The 19,479-nt window shown below is 45.7% G+C and overlaps 1 protein-coding gene across 4 annotated transcripts; it reads left to right on the plus strand.

Moving 5' to 3' along the window:
- The first annotated feature begins 6,158 nt into the window (after positions 1–6,158).
- On the plus strand, positions 6,159–19,466 carry LOC148347079 (rho GTPase-activating protein 23-like). Of its 4 annotated transcripts, XM_088324256.1 has the most exons (21): positions 11,657–12,171; positions 12,346–12,525; positions 12,713–12,743; positions 12,836–12,919; positions 13,679–13,757; positions 13,822–13,882; positions 13,996–15,076; positions 15,203–15,311; positions 15,424–15,463; positions 15,524–15,661; positions 15,721–16,011; positions 16,077–16,307; positions 16,377–16,529; positions 16,606–16,684; positions 16,756–16,829; positions 16,892–16,981; positions 17,052–17,177; positions 17,637–17,769; positions 18,085–18,109; positions 18,439–18,470; positions 18,538–18,684. In XM_088324256.1, exons 1-20 carry the CDS (start codon positions 12,004–12,006, stop codon positions 18,461–18,463), a joined length of 3,198 nt encoding a protein of 1,065 aa, XP_088180382.1. In that variant the 5' UTR covers positions 11,657–12,003; the 3' UTR covers positions 18,464–18,470; positions 18,538–18,684. The 4 variants fall into 4 exon arrangements, with proteins under 4 accessions (XP_088180381.1, XP_088180382.1, XP_088180380.1 ...); XM_088324255.1 differs by lacking the exons at positions 11,657–12,171; positions 18,085–18,109 and adding an exon at positions 6,159–6,491 and having other exon boundaries at positions 18,538–19,466; XM_088324254.1 differs by lacking the exon at positions 18,085–18,109 and having other exon boundaries at positions 15,424–15,439; positions 18,538–19,466.
- Positions 19,467–19,479: the final 13 nt, after the last annotated feature.

A 19,479-nucleotide genomic window follows, 5' to 3' on the forward strand; every position in this document is an offset into this window, starting at 1 on the left:
TTTCCTGCCGCTCTTGGCCTGGATGAGGGACGATTTTAAAAAAAAAAAATTTTGGGGGGGGGGGGGGAACTTCCCAGCTCCCCAGCTCAAGGGAAGCACCACAGGATTTCCGATTTCCTCCACATTCCTACTGGAACTAAATTCACTTTGTTTAGGCCCTGCAAACTCTGCATTATAGCCAGGACTTTCCTGCAAACGAAGCATTAAAATTGAAGGGCCTTCAAATTGAAGATGTGTTACCAAAAAAAGTAATTAACTACAGTGTCTAGTTATTTCACTACCCCCTCCAGATTACTGACACTCAAAAGTAACACGTTACTAGGAAAGTAAATATCCGTTACAAATTATACTCATATTAAACCCAACCCCCCAAAACTCCTTTAAAAAAATCACATTATAAAAAAAGAACCCTCCATATTGGATTTTTTTGCAAACTTGAGAGACAAACACTCTATATCCATTTTGTCTTATGTCCTCAAAGCCCTCAAGAGTTTTCCCTCTCCATTTCTGGGTACTGTCCAGGTCATTCTCTTTTTCCTCCAGGAATGATTGCCAAGAACCGGAACCGGATTAGGACCCAAATGCGTGACGTTTCTCACACAAGCCTTTTGTTTTACGGGAAATGGGGAGTCAGGCACGTTAGGCAGCAGTCTCTTTTTTCTCAAATTCTGTGCTGACATTTCCCTCGTTGAAATCGTTCTTCCTGCATAAGCCACGCCCCTCCCCACTTGTGGCCTACCTTACTCTACTGGTGACAGACACACAATCAAATATGCGCATATAAACTGAATACGGCTTAGATTCAGATTCAGATTCAGATCTACTTTATTGTCATTCTAGTACACGTGTATACAGAACGAAATGTCGATACATCTGACCCGCACAGTTTCCTTGAATGTACATATATAAATAAAATGTTGTATTGAGTTGGAGTATTGAGTACTAATAATATACTAAGTAATTATGGCTATGTATAGTATTTTACAGTCGCGCAAATAGTGCAAGAGGAGCAGCTAACCAGATGTGCAAAATGGGCAGTCAGGTAAACAAGCCAGGTAAACAGTAACAATAACACTGTAACAATAACGCTGTAAGTACAATAGTGCAGAGAAACAGATGTGCAAGGAGTGGCTAGCTATAAAGAACTGCCAGTAGTGCAAAAAGTCAAACAAACCCAACAGATGTACAGATTAGCAGCAGTTTAGATTTACTATGTGTTTGATTGACCGTTTAACAGTCTAATGGCCAGGGGGACAAGACTATTGTGGAACCTGGTGGTCCTGCACCGGACACTGCAGTACCTCTTCCCAGAGGCTAGCAGAGTGAACAGTCCATGATGGGGGTGAGAGGGGTCCCTGATAATGTTCTTAGCTTGGGATAGGCAGCGCTTCTGGCCAATGTCCTGAATGGAGGGGAGAGAAGTTCCGATGATTTTATCTGCTGTCCTCGTCACCCTCCTCACACTACCCCAGTCGGAAGCGCTGCAGCCTCCACACCACACAGAGATACAGCTGGTCAGGATACTCTCTATGGTGCCCCTGTAGAATGTGATGAGGGAGGGTGGGGGCAGGTGGGCTCTCCTCATCCTCCGCAGGAAGTACAGGCGCTGCTGTGCCCTCTTAACCAGTGATGCAGTGTTCACGGACCAGGTGAGTTTGTTTGTGATGTGCATACCTAGGAACTTGATGCTGCTGACAACCTCCACAGCCTTTTTGTTGATGAAAAGTGGGGCATGGTTGGGCTGGTGTTTCCTGAAGTCGACAATGATCTCTTTAGTTTTGTCAACATTCAGGACCAGGCTGTTGTCCCTGCACCAGCCCACCAACTGCTCCACCTCCTCTCTGTAGGCCAGGTCGTTGTCATCCCTGATGAGGCCCACCACTGTTGTGTCGTCCGCAAACTTCACGATGTGGTTTGTGGCGGACCTAGGGACGCAGTCGTGTGTCATCAGGGTGAACAGCAAGGGGCTCAGGACACAGCCTTGGGGGGAGCCCGTGCTGAGGGTGATGACATCGGAGATGTTCTGACCAATCCGCACTGACTGGGGTCTGTCAGTGAGGAAGTCCAGCAGCCAGTTCCGCAGGGGGGTGTTGAAACCCAGGAGTCTCATTTTGTCTACCAGGTGTTGTGGGATGATGGTGTTGAATGCTGAACTGAAGTCCAGGAACAGCATCCGCACATGGGTGTTCTTCTCCTCTAGGTGTGTCAGGCTCAGGTGAAGCGCAGAGGAGATGGCATCCCCGGTGGAGCGGTTTGTCCGGTAGGCAAACTGAAAGGGGTCGAGTGAGGAGGGGAGACTGGAGGTGATGTGCTCTTTAACCAGTCTCTCAAAGCACTTCATTATGATGGGAGTCAGTGCAACGGGCCGGTAATCGTTGAATGATAAGATCTGGGGTTTCTTTGGCACTGGGATGATGGTGGCAATCTTAAAGCATGATGGAAGTAATTTTTCTGTAGTATTTCCATCGGAGTATTTTTTAGTATATCTGTAGTACGTTTGTTGTATTTCAAAAGTAGATTGTTGTATATCTGTAGTGTTTTCATAGTATTTTTGTATTATTGCAGTAGTTTTGTGATTTTAGTGTTTTCTAGTATTACCGTAGTATTATTTGTTTTGTATTTTGGTACATTTTCTGTAGTATTTCCATATTAGAATGGTTGTTGTATATCTGCAGTATTTCTGTAGTGTTTTTGTAGTGCAGTGTTACTGTAGTTTTACTTTTGTAGTATTTTTGAGATATTTCCATTGGGGATTTTTTGTAGTATCGCTATAGGTGTAATTTGCAGTATTTCTGTTATAAACTTCTTGTAGTAGTATTTTTGTAGTAATATTTCTTCAGTACTTTTTTATATCATAGTATTATGTATTGGTATTTTTTAGTATTTTAGTAGAAGTATAATTGCAGTATTTCCAAAGCAGTACTTTTGTAGATTTTATTGTCGTATTTCCATAGTAGTATTTTTTTGTCATATTTCTCTAGCATTTTGGTATTTTTTCTCTAGTTGTCTTTTTGTAGTTTTTTTTTTTGAGTAATTCAGTAGTATTATTTTGTAATGTAGAATTACTGTAGTAGTATTTTTGTAGTCATTCTATACTATTTTTTATTTTCAGAATGAAAGCAAGATAATATTTGGGGTCCCTCTTTTTAAGCACTATATTTGATATTTAGTTTTGCAGTTATTGTGTGGTATTATTGTTGTATTTCTGTAGAAGTATTTTCGTGTGGGCACACAAATTGACAAGGGGGCAATGTTGGCACCCAAAAAGTTAACCACTCGTGAGGGCCCCTTAGTGGTTGTGGGGCCCTTAGCAGCCACTTAGCTTGCTTATGCCGGCATTGAACCGGAGCCTCCACGTGAGTCCACAGACTCCGCCGCTATGAAGCAAGTTACTCTAACCGAGGGGAGGAAGGGGGGCGGTAGCGGTGCTAGGAATCTATTGGACTGAACCATTTTCAAGGCAGTTAAGTATTTCCGACTCTTCACATGTTCATATTTTTGTTTTGCTTTAATTTTAAAAATATTTTCTCGTTTTTATAATCATATATAAGCCTACTCTGTTCTTTATAATGGAAAAGAGTTTAAAAATACTTCTTGGAGGAGCCTAGGTCAAATTTGGGGGTGCTCGAGCACCCCCCAAAACAGGCTGGTTACGCCCATGCCCATGCCCATGCCTATATAGCTGCGGAACGTAATTTTCCGAATGAACCAAAATGGCAAAAATGACTGGCAGACGCATTTGATAGAAACGTCTGGCATTAAATGCATACCTGTCAACCTCCACGGCTCCATGCCCCTACAAACTGTCGTATTTTCCCTTACAAAATACAAAATAATCTTACACCATATTTTTTTTCCAAACGTGTTTATTTATGTAGTTTAATATGTTATATTGTGCATATGTTTTGCTATATCATATATATTGTTAATTAACATTTTGTTGTGAGATCCTGAGTTGCTCGACATGAATGAGGTTTATTATAAAAAAAGTTCAAAAATGAAGTAGCTTGGACGTTCACTGTAAAAGGAAAAAATACAAGCAAATATAGTTAAGTAGAATAATACATTTTCTTATTCAAATTATGAATTCATTTTCTGCATTAAATTATTGTTGGTAATATACTGATTAAAGGGATAACCACAAACCTGTCTTTTTTCATTTTCTCCTTTTATACTTCTTTTTTTTCTTAACTTTTTTATACAACATAATAATTCGTAATATAATGCATCAAAGCAAGTGAGCCGTTTGAGAGCCGGCTCTCTTTAATGAGTTGAGCCGAAAAAGAGACGTACTTCCTTTCACTACATAATTACCACATGAAATCCGATCTTTTTAATACCACATGTATTTCCCGTTTACTCAATCAACCCTGCCTGCTGTTTTTAGATCAGAATGACTTACGGCATTTTTATTTAGGTTCGGCCATTGCGACCTGATGATTGTATCCAAAGAAAATTAAAAACTATGTTGTAATGTAGGCCTACTGCTCTGATTTCACTTTGTTCACGTGTGATCGGAATGATGCATGATGGGAAATCCCCAGGTGGCAGACGCATGCTCACAGTAGCATCAAACCCCTCGCTTCGTTTGCAACGAAAAAACGATACCGAGATAGAGGCTACCGTGGCGAACTCGTTTGACTTGATTGATTTGCCGTTTCGTGATAGATAGGATGGTACTCATAATTGACAAATTTGTGTTTTTCCGTACAGATTTTCTTGTACGTCGCACACGCCTTAAAATGCATAATAAACTTACTTTGTACGGCAAAAACGTACAGGTTGACAGGTATAACCGCGTCACTGCCAACACTAGTTGGAAACAAAATAAAGGCCATTTATATTTGTCAAGTCAAGTCAAGTCATTTTTATTTGTATAGCACAGGGGTCGGGAACCTATGGCTCGCGAGCCATATACTGTATAGCTCTTTCTATGAATATCTGTGGCTCAGAGACCAATTTGATTGCATGCAAAATTTCTCCATCTTGTTCAAAACCGGAATTGTCTATCCTATTCAGATACACGTAATGCCAAACCAAAGTTAATTTTGGGGAAACACTTCGCAGTATATATAGGGCACGTTTTGCACTACAATTTACAGTCAAGGTGTCACACAAAAAAAGGGGGGAAAAAACTCGTTTTGGCTGTACAACGCTAAAGAATCCTTTATTTAAAAGTTCACTATATAATCTGTGTTCAGTGTTCAGATACTTTATGATGAATCCACAGAACTGTAAATACGCCAGAACACCGGAAGTGAACTTAGTCATTTGATTGGGTGAGTGGGAGGGATGTGTGGAGCTATGCAAAAAGTACAAGCATTCCCTCCCATCTCTCGCCAAAGGTAAGCACATAAGGCTCCCTATTCTCAGAATGTTGTGACGTTTTTACACAATAACTGCTTGCATCTGGTTTTGAAACCAATATGTATGAAAAAAAAGGTCAAAAGGAGTTTAACCGATCTTGAGTAATTGCAAGAAAGAGACAATTTTAAAGTGGTCTGTTTGTTGAATTTGGGACAGGGGCTCTGGCATTATTCTCTTTTCATAATTTTTATCAAATCATCAAAAATAAATGTGCTGAAGACTAAGCTTTTGTCTGGGGCGCCGGTTTAGCAATTTAGTAAATTTGTCTCATAATATATGGTGTGGCTCTTTCCCAAAATAAAATTAATATTTTTTGCTTTTATGGCTCTTTGAGTCAAAAAGGTTCCCGACCCCTGGTATAGCACTTAATCACAAAGGGCTGCACAGGTTATTGCAAACCACAGACTATTATTACACCATCCCCTAGTCTAAAACCTACATGAGGGCAAGGAAAAACTTAAAAAAAAACCTCAACATGAGGAAAAATGGACTGCACATGTGGTAATCCCCCTTCCAGGATGACCAGGCTGCAATGGATGTTGCAATAACAAATAATACACAGATATTGTCAACATATATTTGTGCAGCTATAAATCTAGAGTAAACAATATCAAGATTTTTCAACTTTTCTTTTAATATCATTGTTATTGTCTTTGAGGTGACAGCTGGGAAGAAGCCCCCATCGGAGCGCGCGAGCCCGCACGCAGTCACATGGGACGCGCACGCACGCATGCCCTCCCTCTCGATCCCTCCCTCATCCCGTCCTCTCGTTAATGCGCTCCACAGCGAGGAAGGGGGGCGAGAAACAACAACAAGGACGAGCTCGGGGAGGGATTTTGACGTGGGGACAACTTCCAGTACGCGCACACAAAGAGACAGCCATCCAGCCAGCAACGCCGGACCGGACTGGACCACCTGAAGACATGGACGGCTTTGGCGCAATTACTACGACGGACTTTACATTTGGGACAGCATAAAAGTGCTAAAAGTGAGGAGATAGAAAGGTGATGGGCGCGCTTTACATCTCGTTTGTTTCCTCGCCCTGAGGCGCGTGCGTGTGGCTGAAGACCTCTGGGTCCTCGTCCTGTTTGAAACACATCGGACACTTTGGAACCATGGACCAGGTGAGCCCTCACCCACGCATGCGCGTTTCCGCGACAATCATGTTTATTATCATTGTGTTGCTACAAAGAAATTTGTGTTACATTCCAGTTGGTAAAATATACAATAAAAATATAACAAATGAAAAAAAATTAAAGTATTCACCTCTTATACAAAGTACCCAGATCTAAAATAACTACTATACACAACCGGGATAATGCTTTTAAAACTGTGTTCCAAAATGTGGTTTAATGCAGGGGCGATTTTAGGTTCAGAGGTTTGGGAGTGCATGTCGGGCTGGTTCATTTCTCTCAAGTGATTTAGTCTCATTCAACACTCTTTAGGAGTGTCACTTCCCTTTTGTGAACATCACATTTCACTATGTTGTTAGCAGAAACACTTACTATGCCATGTACATTTTTTCTTATTTATTTCTAAAAGAATACAGAGACAGAAGAAGCATGGAACTTATTAGACAATGATGCATTCTATTCAACACTTTCTAATTCCACCCAACACTTACGTGGGAGCCTCCACAAACTGCGCCGCTATGCCGCAGGGAGGGGGCGAAAGCGGTCCTAGGAATCAAATGGACTGTACCATTTCAAGGTAGTGGAGTGTATCTGACAATGCGTTGTTCACATTTTTGTTTTCTTTTACTTTTTAAAGAAAAAAAATATTATCTAGCGTTTTTCATAGTATCATTTCTGGGGGTGCTTAGCTTGAATTTGGGGGTGCTCAAGCACATACTGGTTACGCCCATGTTACGTTTGCTACATCGAAATTAGGATTGCACTCAAGTTGGCAAAATAATACAAATGAAATAATAAAAATATTCTAAATAGAAAATAGGACATGACCACGTCTAGTATATTGTGTTCCGATCTAAAATAAAAACTAAACACAACTGGGATATTGCACTTAAGACCAGGACATTGCACTTAGAACCGGGATATTACACTTAAAACACTATTCGAAAACTGTGCTTTAGTGTGTTGATAGCTCTGGGGAAGAAGCTATCCCTTAGTCTGTTAGTTCTGGCCTTGTGGGATCTTAACCATTGGCCTGATGGTAACAGTTCCAAAAAGCAGGTTTAAGGCGTCCTCTAGGTTTAGGTTCTGCTAAGGTAGCGAGAGCTGGCAATATCCTACATGCTGGATAGGGGGCCAGTGAACCGCAACATCTATCCATCCATTACCTGCACCGCTTATCCTCAGTAGGGTCGCAGGGTGCTGGAGCCCATCCCAGTCATCTTCGGGCAGTAGGCAGGGGACACCCTGAACCGGTTGCCAGACAGGCACAGGGCACACAGGGACAGACAACTCACTCGCTCATTCACACTGAGGGACAATTTGGACAGACCAATTACCCTGACATGCATGTTTTTGGGAATGTCACAGGCACGGAGAGAACATGCAAACTCCACACGGAGAGGCTGCGGTATCTGGACTTGAATCCTGAGCCAGAAACGCAACATTTTCTTCTTATTATTTGGCTGCTCTGTTCGCAAACAAATAAGAAAAAAAGGATTAAGAAAGATTAAAGTAAGAGGAACATAAAATAATCTAAAGGGGAAAAACGAGATAAAAGAAGAATGAGAAAAAGCAAGCAAAAAGACATAAAGGGAAAATAAGCAAAAAAATAAATAGATATATATATATATAGGGAAAAAAAAGCAAGAAAAAAAAAGGAGAGAAAAATGAAAACATTTTTAACGAGTACCCTTAGCAGCAAGATGTCGGACAGTTATGTCAGTTGCCTCTGTGGGAACTTCATGTAATGTCAAATAAATACACATTTCTCCACCTACAAGTACTTTAATAATGCCCATTTATATGATAATTCACGTATTTATTGCTTATTGTTCAAAGTCATTGTTGTTTTAATGACCAGAAGATGCTTTCAAGCACCACTGGGACATCAAATGCATGCTGCTGAACAACTTTGTGGAAATGTCTTTCGCTTTCCATGAGAATTTCGGCCACTTTTGTCAACTAGCTTAGCTGCCTCCCCAAAACAACAATTAGTGGCCTGTGATTGAAAAACCTCGGACTGCACTCGAAGTTCTTCAGCATTGCTTCTACACACTCGATTCAAATCTTTTCACATTTTTCTTTTCACAAGTGGACCAACAAGTTTGAGTCCGAGCATAAACTTCTCAAAAAGATCTCATAAACTTGTGCACGAGATGGTGCCTTTAAGGTGGAACCCACATGCCCCAGGTGCAACACCCCCCTTACCCATCCCTCCCTCTGTCAGATCAAATACAAAAATAGCTCAGCACTAATGAGCGCGATTTTCTAGGATATGCACACAATCAAAGATGTAGGTTTGGTATCGGTGTTTGTCAGGACCATATTTAAGTCTCATGTGGAATAATCGAAAGGCACAGCCAATACCTGTAGTTTTATGACTCAGGACTTCGGCAGAGAACGTGGTTTAACCCTTTGTACGCTGCCCAGTGAACAATATGTTAATTGATCGATCTTTTTTAAATGTTGAGTGATTACATAACGTTGTTAATGACAAAATAATGATTGCTCGATATGGGTAAGGACATGTCACCTCCATCCATGCAAAATCTGCTTTTTTGCACCCAATGAAAACTTATTTTGTAAATCTTTTACATAATGAGGAAACATCACAAAGGGTGATCTGAAAACTTATTGTTGAAACGCAGCTGAAAGGTAAACTCAACAAAAACAAAAACCGAAAGGAAGCAATCATCATCTTGCAAAAGGCAGCTAAGTCGCTCCAAGCTTTTTTTTAAATTCGGCAAATTGAGGACGTCAGATAGAAAGCAAGCTTGATGCGGAGCAATTCGGTAGTGTTACCCTGTCGGGCTCACTGCTGGTCGGCGTGGAGAGGCGGGGCTAGGGCGCTTGTGCCAACGTGGATTTGTTTCCTCCGCTCCAGTTCACTTAACTTCATTCGCGCTTAAAATAGAATTATGAAAGCTGGCCGTGTGTGTGCGCTCACGTGTTTGTGCAAGGCCATTTCATCCCGACCTGACAAAAGGTTTTCTTTTGAGCGCTCCCTCAAGGGCTCTCTGTGGTCTTTTCGTCATCTGGCTATTATCCAGACGTGGTCGAGTCGACTCACGCTGACCACGATTGCATCAATCAATCAAGCAATCCGACAAACGAGTGGAAGATGTAGATTCTGGCCCTGAAGGAGCCTGCGGCAAAAGCCGAGTCCCTGCGACAGATTGTTGACTTTCCGTTGACATCAACTGGCCCGGATTCTTGGTTGTCAAAGTCTCAACGTCTCATTGAGATCACCGTCTGCAGGGACACCTGTCGCAATACAAAACGGACTTCAGTGATTGGTCATTGGCCTTGACTTTTCTTGGACTTCTATCCTTGGGCTATCTTGGCCGCCCCCGACAGCCTCATTCTGAGAATTTCACGAGCAATCTTGTTTTGCACCCATAGAAATCCCCACTGTGCAAAAAAACCCCGGACTGAAAAAGTCAATGAATGCTTGCAGGTACGTGGGGTGGTCGGAAGGTGATGAAGGTGCACACGTGTATTGTGGGTCCAATGGTTGCCCTAGATTATTCTGAGGAACATCTGTTTCTGTAGGAGACAGGCTATGGTGATGAGTTATTGGATTCTGTTCCTTTGGCAGACTCTCCATGATCTTAACCACGCCCAATAGCCTCTCTCTGAAATCCCAGTCCAAATGTCAGTTCTTCAACACGAACGGCCTTGTGTTGGACCAAAAGAGACGTCCAACCATGTTGCAAACCCGGGGTAAAGGCCTGCAGGTCTTTGGGGTGGTTGGGAGGTGATGAAGGTGCACACGTGTACCGTGGCTCCGAGTCACGCCGCCAGTTGTTGACCTGGATTGGTCTGGGGAGTTACTCTTCCTGCGCCGGCATTTCTTTGCTGCTTTCATGGTTCAAACGCATTGTAAGTTTTCTGGTTCTCGAGTGGCTATACACAACCCTTTGAGGTTTTATTGATTGAGGCAATATTTCGTTTGCTTCTGAATCCAAAATGTATTTAGAACACTGGGAAAATCTTCAGCCTTGGGAGTCAATAAGAGCGTTCTGCAACAATGTGAGCTCGTAGCTCTGTTTGGTTGCAGCCTCACGGACGAGGATTAGATGATCAGATTAAAAGCAAATCCCCTTGCGCTTCTGCAAAACGACAGATGGGCGTGGCCAGGCTTGCCAACGTGCATCCCATCACTTCTATTTTGTCCATCCGGGAATCGTGTTTGACGCTTGCAATTACATACCTGTCGACCTCTGCCGATTGCTCATCTTATCAATGATTGCAATTCCCCTTCTTAAGGGAACAATAAATCTCACAAACACAAATCACATCTATTTACTCACAGCAAGACAGACTATATTGAGAAGAACAAAGACATTTTGTATAAACAAGTTTGTTTTATCAACAAAAAAACACAATTCTTTCACTGCGATTGGCTGGCAACCAGTTCAGGGTGTCCCCTGCCCACTGCCCGGAGATGGCTGGGATTAGCTCCAGCCCCCCGCGACCCTAATAAGGATAAGCGGTACAGCTAATGAGATGAGATGAGACAATTCTTTCACCAACCTTCTTAGTTTTTTCCCCACTTGCAGTAAATTCAGTGTCACTTATTATATATAGCAGTGTATTTTATTGTATTTATTTCCCATACAAAATGGTTATACGGTGTACACAATTTGAAATGATCAAAAAATGAGCAATAAAATTTGGGGAAAACTTATACGTTGACAGGTTTGCAATTATGCTCGATGATCAGTGACATGTGTGTGTATGTATTTGTATACACACCTTCTCCGCATTTAGCAAAAACGAGAACGATGTTCTTGTTTGCGTCGTATAAGTTGTGCCGCAGCATTTTGAAGCTCGGGGGGGCAGCACTCATGTGACGTTCTCCGCCGGCCTCTGGCGGAGGCCAAACGTGACTCACAAGACGCCGTCCTGATTTCCTCATCTTGATTGCGAATAAAGAGCAAGGAAATGCTCTAAGATAGCCTCAAGATGAATTTGGTTAGGACGTCACGTGACCAGCAATGATGCAACCCAATTTGCAAAGTCAAAGGAGCAGAAAAAAGAGTGCTGGCCTGTCAGGAAATTGAGATGGCAAGAAAAATTCGACTCTCAGGATGACTAGTCGCTCGGCCCAAGGAGGCGAGCCGGGAATGTGAAGGAATGTGACAGGGAAAATCAAAGCCAGAGAGAGAAAGTGCCAGAGAGGGAGGACAAAAAGCCAGGATGCTCTTCATCTTCAAGATATTCTTGTGGAGTTTCTTCTTCAGATTTTCGTCTCAGTTGCTTCGATGATAACCGACGTCACGTGGATCGATCGGTACCCAGGACTCCTCCAGTTGCCGTCACCCCAAACACCGAAACCGAGGAGCGCTTGCGGCTGGTCGGAGAGCAAGACTAAATATAGCGCCTGATTCACGGTCCGGTGGCACTGGCGCCTTCCAAGAGGGCGAGCGTCGAGCACTGCCACGACTCGACGCACTCCTCGTGGACGGTTTTGGTTCGGCATTGCCGCTGTTCCCCGGGAATGCCAAGGGTGCCAGGCGTGGCCCCGGCCCCCTCGGGACACATCTGGCGCTTCTTGTGCTCGCTAGGGGTGGACTGCAGCCACGCCGAGCCTCGTTGCATTTGGTTGGCCTCGCTTAAGGTTCTTTCTGCGCCAATATCGCCCGGGTGCCACCCCCTTGCCTCTCTGGTAAGATGGCTGAGCACAAACACAACTAAGCGATGGCGTACTGAGTCATTCGTGGGTCATGCCGTTGCCATGTCCCACCCATCACAACAGACGATTTGAAACCGGTTCTTTGGGGTCGATCTCGGACCTCAGCATTCCTGATCGATTTACGATCCCTCGATTTGCTCCTGACAGGCTCAAGGACCAAACGCAAGCATGGTGCGATCCCACCACAGCAGCCGCTGGACCAAAGCGAAGGGTGAGCGGCGGCGCGGCTTTCGAACCGTCTTTCTCCAGAAGAACTCGCAAGGCTTCGGTTTTACCCTGCGCCACTTTATCGTTTACCCTCCCGTGTCCTGTCTGCCTGACATCAAGGTAAGCCGCTTGCACTTTTTCACCCCTGTCCTTTCGCCCCCCCCCATTGCCCCACTCCCTGATGGCCCTGTTTTCCCTCGAATGAACTCGGTTGGTTTCAATTCATACAGCAAGTGGAAATATGCTGAGTCTTTCAATGTTTCCCCACGATTTAAAATCCCTCTAACATGTTCTGTTCTTCTCAAAGGATGAAGAAAATGGAAATGCTGTCCAAAAATGTGAGGCCATTTTAAAAACCCTTTTTTAGTTAAAGTTGGTTCACGTGGATGCTTTCCAAGTAGATCTTCACCTGTGTGTTTGTTTGCCGCAGGTGCTCATCTGGAGGCTGTGGACACCATTTTTGTCAAGAGTGTCAAAGAAAATAGCCCCGCCCATCAAGCTGGCCTGCGCACCGGTAATCCGCTACAATTCTATTTAATGGGGCTGGTTGTTTTTCTGGCCAAACGTGGTAATTGGTGAATATTCATGAAAAAAAATATCTCGGTTTCTTGATGGGAACCAAAAGTTTTGTATTTTCATGCCCATGTGTTAAAAGGCGCACTCTCCGTAGCTATTGCTGTATTTATCAACAACATATTAAATTCTCTTGCGGCTGCTCAATTTCCATGATCTTCCGCGTAGACATTAACACACCAGGGCAGACGAAAACACAGAGAGCATTCAATGGAGGTAAAGGGAGGTTTTTTTCATGTTTGGTGGGACAACTCTCTTTAGCCTCTGGTAGCACAATAACTTTCAAATTGCTAGATAACGTATGGTGTTAGCATTCATGAGCACTTCCGCTAACGTTGCATTGCGTATGACGTCACGTGTTGTCTGCCGCAAGCCGGATGTGATGGCAATATAACAAGAGAAGATTGAAGGTCACAGAAGATACATAAAAGTCACAATTAGTTGGAAATGTGACTGATCTCAAAAATCATAGGGTTTTTACCCAAAAATGAATGAATCAGCTTGGGCTCGAACCTGTAACCTGACATTCTCTGGGGCGAGCTCCCAACCCTATCACCTATCTGGTTGCCACACACCGATTCGCACTCCCCGATAGGGTGCGTCTTACATTTTGAATGAAATCAGAGACTTATGTGCGCCTTATATAGTATATCTTTGGTCTATGATCGAGGGCAATTTTTTTGTTGTTTGTGTGTGTCAGGGGACCGTCTGGTTCAAGTGAATGGTGAGAACGTTTTAGGAATGAGCTACTCTCAGGTGATTGGACTCATCCAAAACAGGTAAAGGACAGCATTCGTAAAAACGTCAAAATGTTCTTTTGTGTGAAGTATGCTATTTTACTAGTGAAAGGTATTTAGAGCTGTCGGTGATGGCCAAAGATCAAGACTTGCTCCAGTTGATAAGTGTGAGTTTTCACATTTCTTTCCATTTTACCGGTTTGAATTTTCAAACAGGTTCTTGCGGCACCCTGGTCAGGTGCCGTACAAAGTGTGAATGTCTTCTGTCTGTGTCTGACAGGCGTCCTCCCAGGAGGTCCACTTGTCAGAAGACGTTTGGGCGAAGGAACGAGGCCTCGTCGAGCCCCCCCTCCGTTACTGTTCATCTGGCAATCCCATCTCACTGGCGTCTCGGGCAGGTCACCGACCCGTCAGCGTTTTGGACGACTGTCAGTGCAGGCCCGGCCCGACCGACATCCGCCACCAGTTGTCTCCAACACCCTCTTGGAGACGAGCCTGCGAGGAAGTGGACGCCGATTTTGTTCCGTCTCGCCGTTTCCGCCCCACCTCGGCTGCCAGCGCCCTCGACTTTCACTTTGCCAACCACAACGCCGCCGTGGCCTCAGCTGCCCCAGCCCACCTCAGCGACCTACCCACAGTCTCTGATCCCCTGCAGGGCCAGGCTTCGTCCGACCGAGGCTTGGGGCAGAGCTTTGCCGTCCCATCGGAGACCCTCTGGCGTCATCATCAAACGGCCTCAGAACAACACCATTCGCATCTGCTGGGCCGATGTGGGCGGGACCCATGGCGCTCCAAGAGTTTGCTGGCGGCGTACGCAAAGTACGAGTACAACTTTGGCCGCTCTGTTGAAACTTTAGAAAAGGCCTCCGCCATGGTGCCGCCCTGCTCTGAGGGGTCTTCCCACTGTAGTCCACCAAAGCATCCCAAAGCAGCGCAAGATCATGACACCCAATTAGACTTTGCAGCGCCTCCTACGGTTCAACAGCTGGCCGAGCACCAAACCAAGCCCACCGCCACCCAGTCTTACGATAACAACAGCCCGCCTGCATCTTTACAGAGGCGCCAGCTCCTGCCTCCTACGCCAACCCCCACTTCTGCTGCTGGTCAAGAACCACCGATCCTAACGCCGCGGCCTATTGGCCTGTCTGCGTCAGACGTGGTTACCCAGACGGGCTTTGCTGCCCGCGCACTTATCACCCCCATCTCTAGAAAACAGCCCGACAAAAGTCCCTCTCCCACTGGAATGAGCCCTGGATCGCCCGGGTCCTCAACTGCAAGACCCTCTCCCAGGTCTGTTGGCAGTGCCGACAGCAGCCTGGCTCGGCAAGCCTACAACTCACTGGCCTCCATCCCTTTCATAGGTCGGTCTTCCTTGCACTAATCGCATTAAGTCTGACACTGATGAAAGCTTTGACTAACCCTGGCATGTGATGCGAGAACTCACTTTTCACCTGTACCGGTGTTGTCCTTGTTTGTGTTGTGAGCAGGAAATATCAAAGTCCGGCGCTCTTCATACCTGCTAGCCATTTCCACCGAGCGCTCAAAGTCATGCGACGAAGGTCTCAACAACTTCCGAGAGGAGGGCCACCTTTTCACGTAAGGTCGCGCCCATATTTTTGGGGAATTTTGCTTGGTCTGGTTGTTTAATTTCTGGTCTTGAAAATGGGTCAAAGCACAAGACCGAGATTGTGTCCTTTGTGTCCCACAGGAAACTTCCAAAAAGAGTAAAGAGTTTTTTCCTTGAAGGGGTGAGTTTGCATTATTAAATTCTGGTCTGCCAAAAGATGGATTCTTTTTTTGGGTTCTAGTCGGTGGAGAATCTCCGAGGACGAGAGGAGGCCCGGTCCAAGCGCCACTCAGCCTGGGAGCTGGGCAGCAGCACTGTCAGCGATGTGTGCAAGGAGGGCTGGCTGCACTGCAAGCGCATTGTCGTCGACGAGGGGAAGGTAAAATCCAGGACCTGAATGACAACAATTATTTTTTCATTTTTGGCTGGTACCTTTAGAAAGCGGGAAGCAGTCTTCGGACTTGGAAGCGCGTCTTTGCAGTGTTGGGCGGCCACGCCCTCTTCCTTTACAAAGACAAGCGAGAGGCAGTCCTGGGCGGGTTGGACGAGCACCCCCCAATCAGCCTGGGCGGATGCCTGGTGGGCGTGGCCACAGGCCACACCAAGCGCAAGCACACCCTCCGGCTGATGACGCGCGACCTGTGCGAGTTCCTGCTGCAAGCCCAAAACGCTGAAGACATGCTGGCCTGGATCCGGCTCATCCAGCAAAACGGCCAGATCCACCAGCAGGTTAAATCACAAGGGGGGGATGGGTAAGCTGTAGTCCTTTTGTGGATTTTTCACCTGCAACATAGGAGACGACGTACTCCAGGCAAGCTGCGATCAACGACAAGTTGGATGAAGACACAAAACGCAGATCCGAATCGGATAACTCCAAAAGCGCCACCCGAAGAACACAGCTGAGGTTTCCACTTGAGAAAAAGACGGCGTGGGGCCTCCATTTGATAAAAAGGTCCAAGAAAACAGAGGAGCCCAAGGCTTTCGGCGTGCGCTTAGAGAAGTGCCAGCCTGCACTCAACCACAAAGTAAGTGGTATCCGTATCATGCCCAGTCCCAGTCCCTCAGCCTGACATCTCTTTGGTGCCCGTGTCCAGTTTGTCCCCCAGATTGTGGAGATGTGCTGCAGCGTGGTAGAGGCTAGTGGTCTGGACTACACAGGCATCTACCGTGTTCCGGGTAACAACGCGATGGTGGCCAACATGCAGGAGCATCTCAACAAGGGTTTGGAGTTCCATACGGCAGAGGAGGTAAAGCCGGTGGCGTTTTTGGAAGGACACTGGTTTTGCAAAGGGGGAAAAATTCTCTCCCCGTTGTCTCCCACAGCGCTGGCGGGATCTGAACGTCATCAGCAGCCTGTTGAAGGCCTTTTTCAGAAAACTACCTGAGCCGCTCTTCACTGACGGTGTGTAGGAGCGCTTCATTGTCCTCTCCGTCATAAATGCCTTTCCTGACCTTGTCTTCTTTTTTTGGCAGACAAGTACCTTCGCTTTATCGATGCCAACCGCTTGGAGGACGCCAAGGAGCGTCTGAGGACAATGAAAAAACTGGTAGCTACTTGTATAAGTGCCGTCTAGTTGCCAGCACTGGTCATATCCTGATCTGCCTGCAGATTGACGAGCTTCCGGATCACTACTACCACACGCTCAAATACTTGATGCGCCACCTGAAACGGGTCGCCGACCACTCAGAAAAGAACAAGGTGTGCTTAGCCATGGAGTCGCATCTGGAAGACGTAAAGTCGAGCATTTGGCCGCCTTGTGTCTATCCAGATGGAGGCCAGGAACCTGGCGCTGGTCTTTGGCCCCACGCTGGTGAGGACGTCTGAAGACAGCATGGCGGACATGGTCACCCACATGCCTGACCGATACAAAATCGTTGAGACGCTCATCCTGCATGTAAGAAAGAAAAGCTTGAAAACAGCAGCTTGAAAGTCATGTTGGAAGACAGTTTTCCCTCTTTTCCTTCACGTGTTTGTTGAATTTCGGGTGATGAAAATGTTGGAGATCCACTTTTTCTCAAGAAGTTTAAATCGGATCCCATTGTGATGTAGAGAAAGGCTACATTCTAACAAGAGTGTGAAAGTGACATCTGAAGCAAACCTTTTATACTTTTTTCCTGAGATGTTGCAAAATCACAGCTGTTCTGGATTGATTTTAGTCGTTTATCAATATCCTGCTTTCAGCCATTTTGACAGCTCGCCTCGGAGCCCTTGTGGTCTTTTGCAGGTTGGATGTATTGACATGAGGCGCTCTTGCAGTTTTCACAAAAACATGAATATATGCTAAAGTTGTTAAACTTTCTTGTACAGTACAGTGTTCAATCGCCAACCCACTTCTCGTCTTGGTTTGCCCTAGTGCGACTGGTTCTTCTCTGGTGGGGAGCTGGACAAACAGGACCGAGCGCCAGAGAATGGAGCGCCGGGCCTGCCAGACATACGGCACTTGCTAGGCAACATCGGCAGGCCGGGGATGCCGGGACAAAGCCCAGGTGAGTGAGAGTCTTTGACCTCCGCTTCGGGTACCAGCAGAAGACAGTGCTGCAGACCACAAACACGACCGTCCATGTTTGATCAAATCCATCACAATGATTCGACTTGAAAGGCCAAACGAAAGTAGACCTGATACAGTCCAAATAGTTTTCTTTAACAAGGAGAAATTCTAACATTTGAGGCTTGCTAGGAACGTTTGCTCCTTTTGAACCAACGAATTAAGTTGGAAAGTCTGAGAGGGAAATGCTGCAGTTGGAACTAAACTTGTGTCCAAATTCTGCTTTCCTTTTGCTGCTTCCCTCCCTACCCCATAGCTGAAACAGCGGATCCGCTTCTTGGGTAGGACCAGGCCTTGCTTCCTTCCTTCCTTTTGTTTGTGTTTGCTGTGTTTGCTTTCCATTCGTCTTTTTTATGCAACCAGAAATGCCCCCAGGCTTTGGTATAGGTCTTTAAAAGGAAGGTAGATGGAGAGGGGGTTAGGATTTACTTCTGTCAAAGGCAACAGCACAAAACTTGCCAGTTGCGGTGGGCTAGCTAGTAGCTGCAGCATTTACGTAACCCCGTCCCTCAACTCCCATGCGGCATTCCCACGTCTCTCAAAGTTGAATGTAAAATACAAAATGTCGTCCAAGTGGCATCTCATTCTTTTTGCTTTTGCCCATCTGCAGATTCCACTACCAGCGACTCTGCTAAGCACAAGGTAAGTCTACAGACGTGTCTGCTTGCGTACAGGCGCCATTCGAATTATGACGTTTCACTGATTTCAGCTTTCTTGGAGCTTGCTGAAAGAGGCCAGCATCGCCGGCGTCTCCACGGTGACTCGAAAGCGTAAAACAATTCTCGGTGGGACGGCCCCGGACAACACGCCACAAGTGGACGAGGTACCGCCACTTGCAGAAGAACAGTCTTCGCTTCTTTCGCAAACTGGCAACAGAAAAAGCAGGCCAGCACAAACTCTGCTCAAGCCTTTGCCAGCGGCACAACGTCGCACGTGTGAAGAGCGCCAAATTGTCCAACAAGGGCATCGGGACAGGGACCCCAGCACTATCAGCATGACCTGCCCCCTGCGTTCTATGAGAAACGTGCCTCAAGTGCCCTTGTGGATTTTCCCAACCGGACTCCCGGTCCTCTGCCAGTCTTCCCGACGCCCGTCCGCCCTAGTCAACAAGAAAGCCGTGGGCAGACGGAGCGAGGCATTTTATTCTGTGAACTTTGACGTAGGAGTAACTGAAAGGGAGCACCTGCTTAGAAGCGCTGCTCAGCATCCTTGGGAAACAGGCCCCCTCCCTGGTCCTGTCTGGCAAAGAGGCTCTTCGTGGTGGCTAATGGAGCAACACCCGTTGGTGTCTCCTGCAGCTGTTGATGATGCCTGGCCCAGGAGCAGATCCTGCCGTCGACACACATTACTGGTTTAAAGGACAAAAGTTTTACAACACAACCTCAATATTCAACCCTCTGTTCAGAATATTTTCAAGTTGGTCTTTTCAAAGGCAGCTGTCTGTTTTCAGGATGCCAAAACACACTTGATGTGGTTTTTAAAACGAGTGACAATCCAAAAGTGCAATCTTGATTTTTCTGTTTCCACTGTTGACCTGTCAGCGGTTCGCAAAGATGAGTGCCAGTTGTGGCACGTGGGCCAGCTGCCAAAAAGCATGTTTGTGGCAGCAATGAATAAAATGATTTCATGACAATGTTACCAGAGAAAGGTG

The sequence above is a fragment of the Urocampus carinirostris genome, chromosome 19 (genome assembly GCF_059441175.1).
Source record: "Urocampus carinirostris isolate Australia breed hairy pipefish chromosome 19, RoL_Ucar_1.0, whole genome shotgun sequence".
In the NCBI taxonomy this organism is placed as follows: Eukaryota; Metazoa; Chordata; class Actinopteri; order Syngnathiformes; family Syngnathidae; genus Urocampus; species Urocampus carinirostris.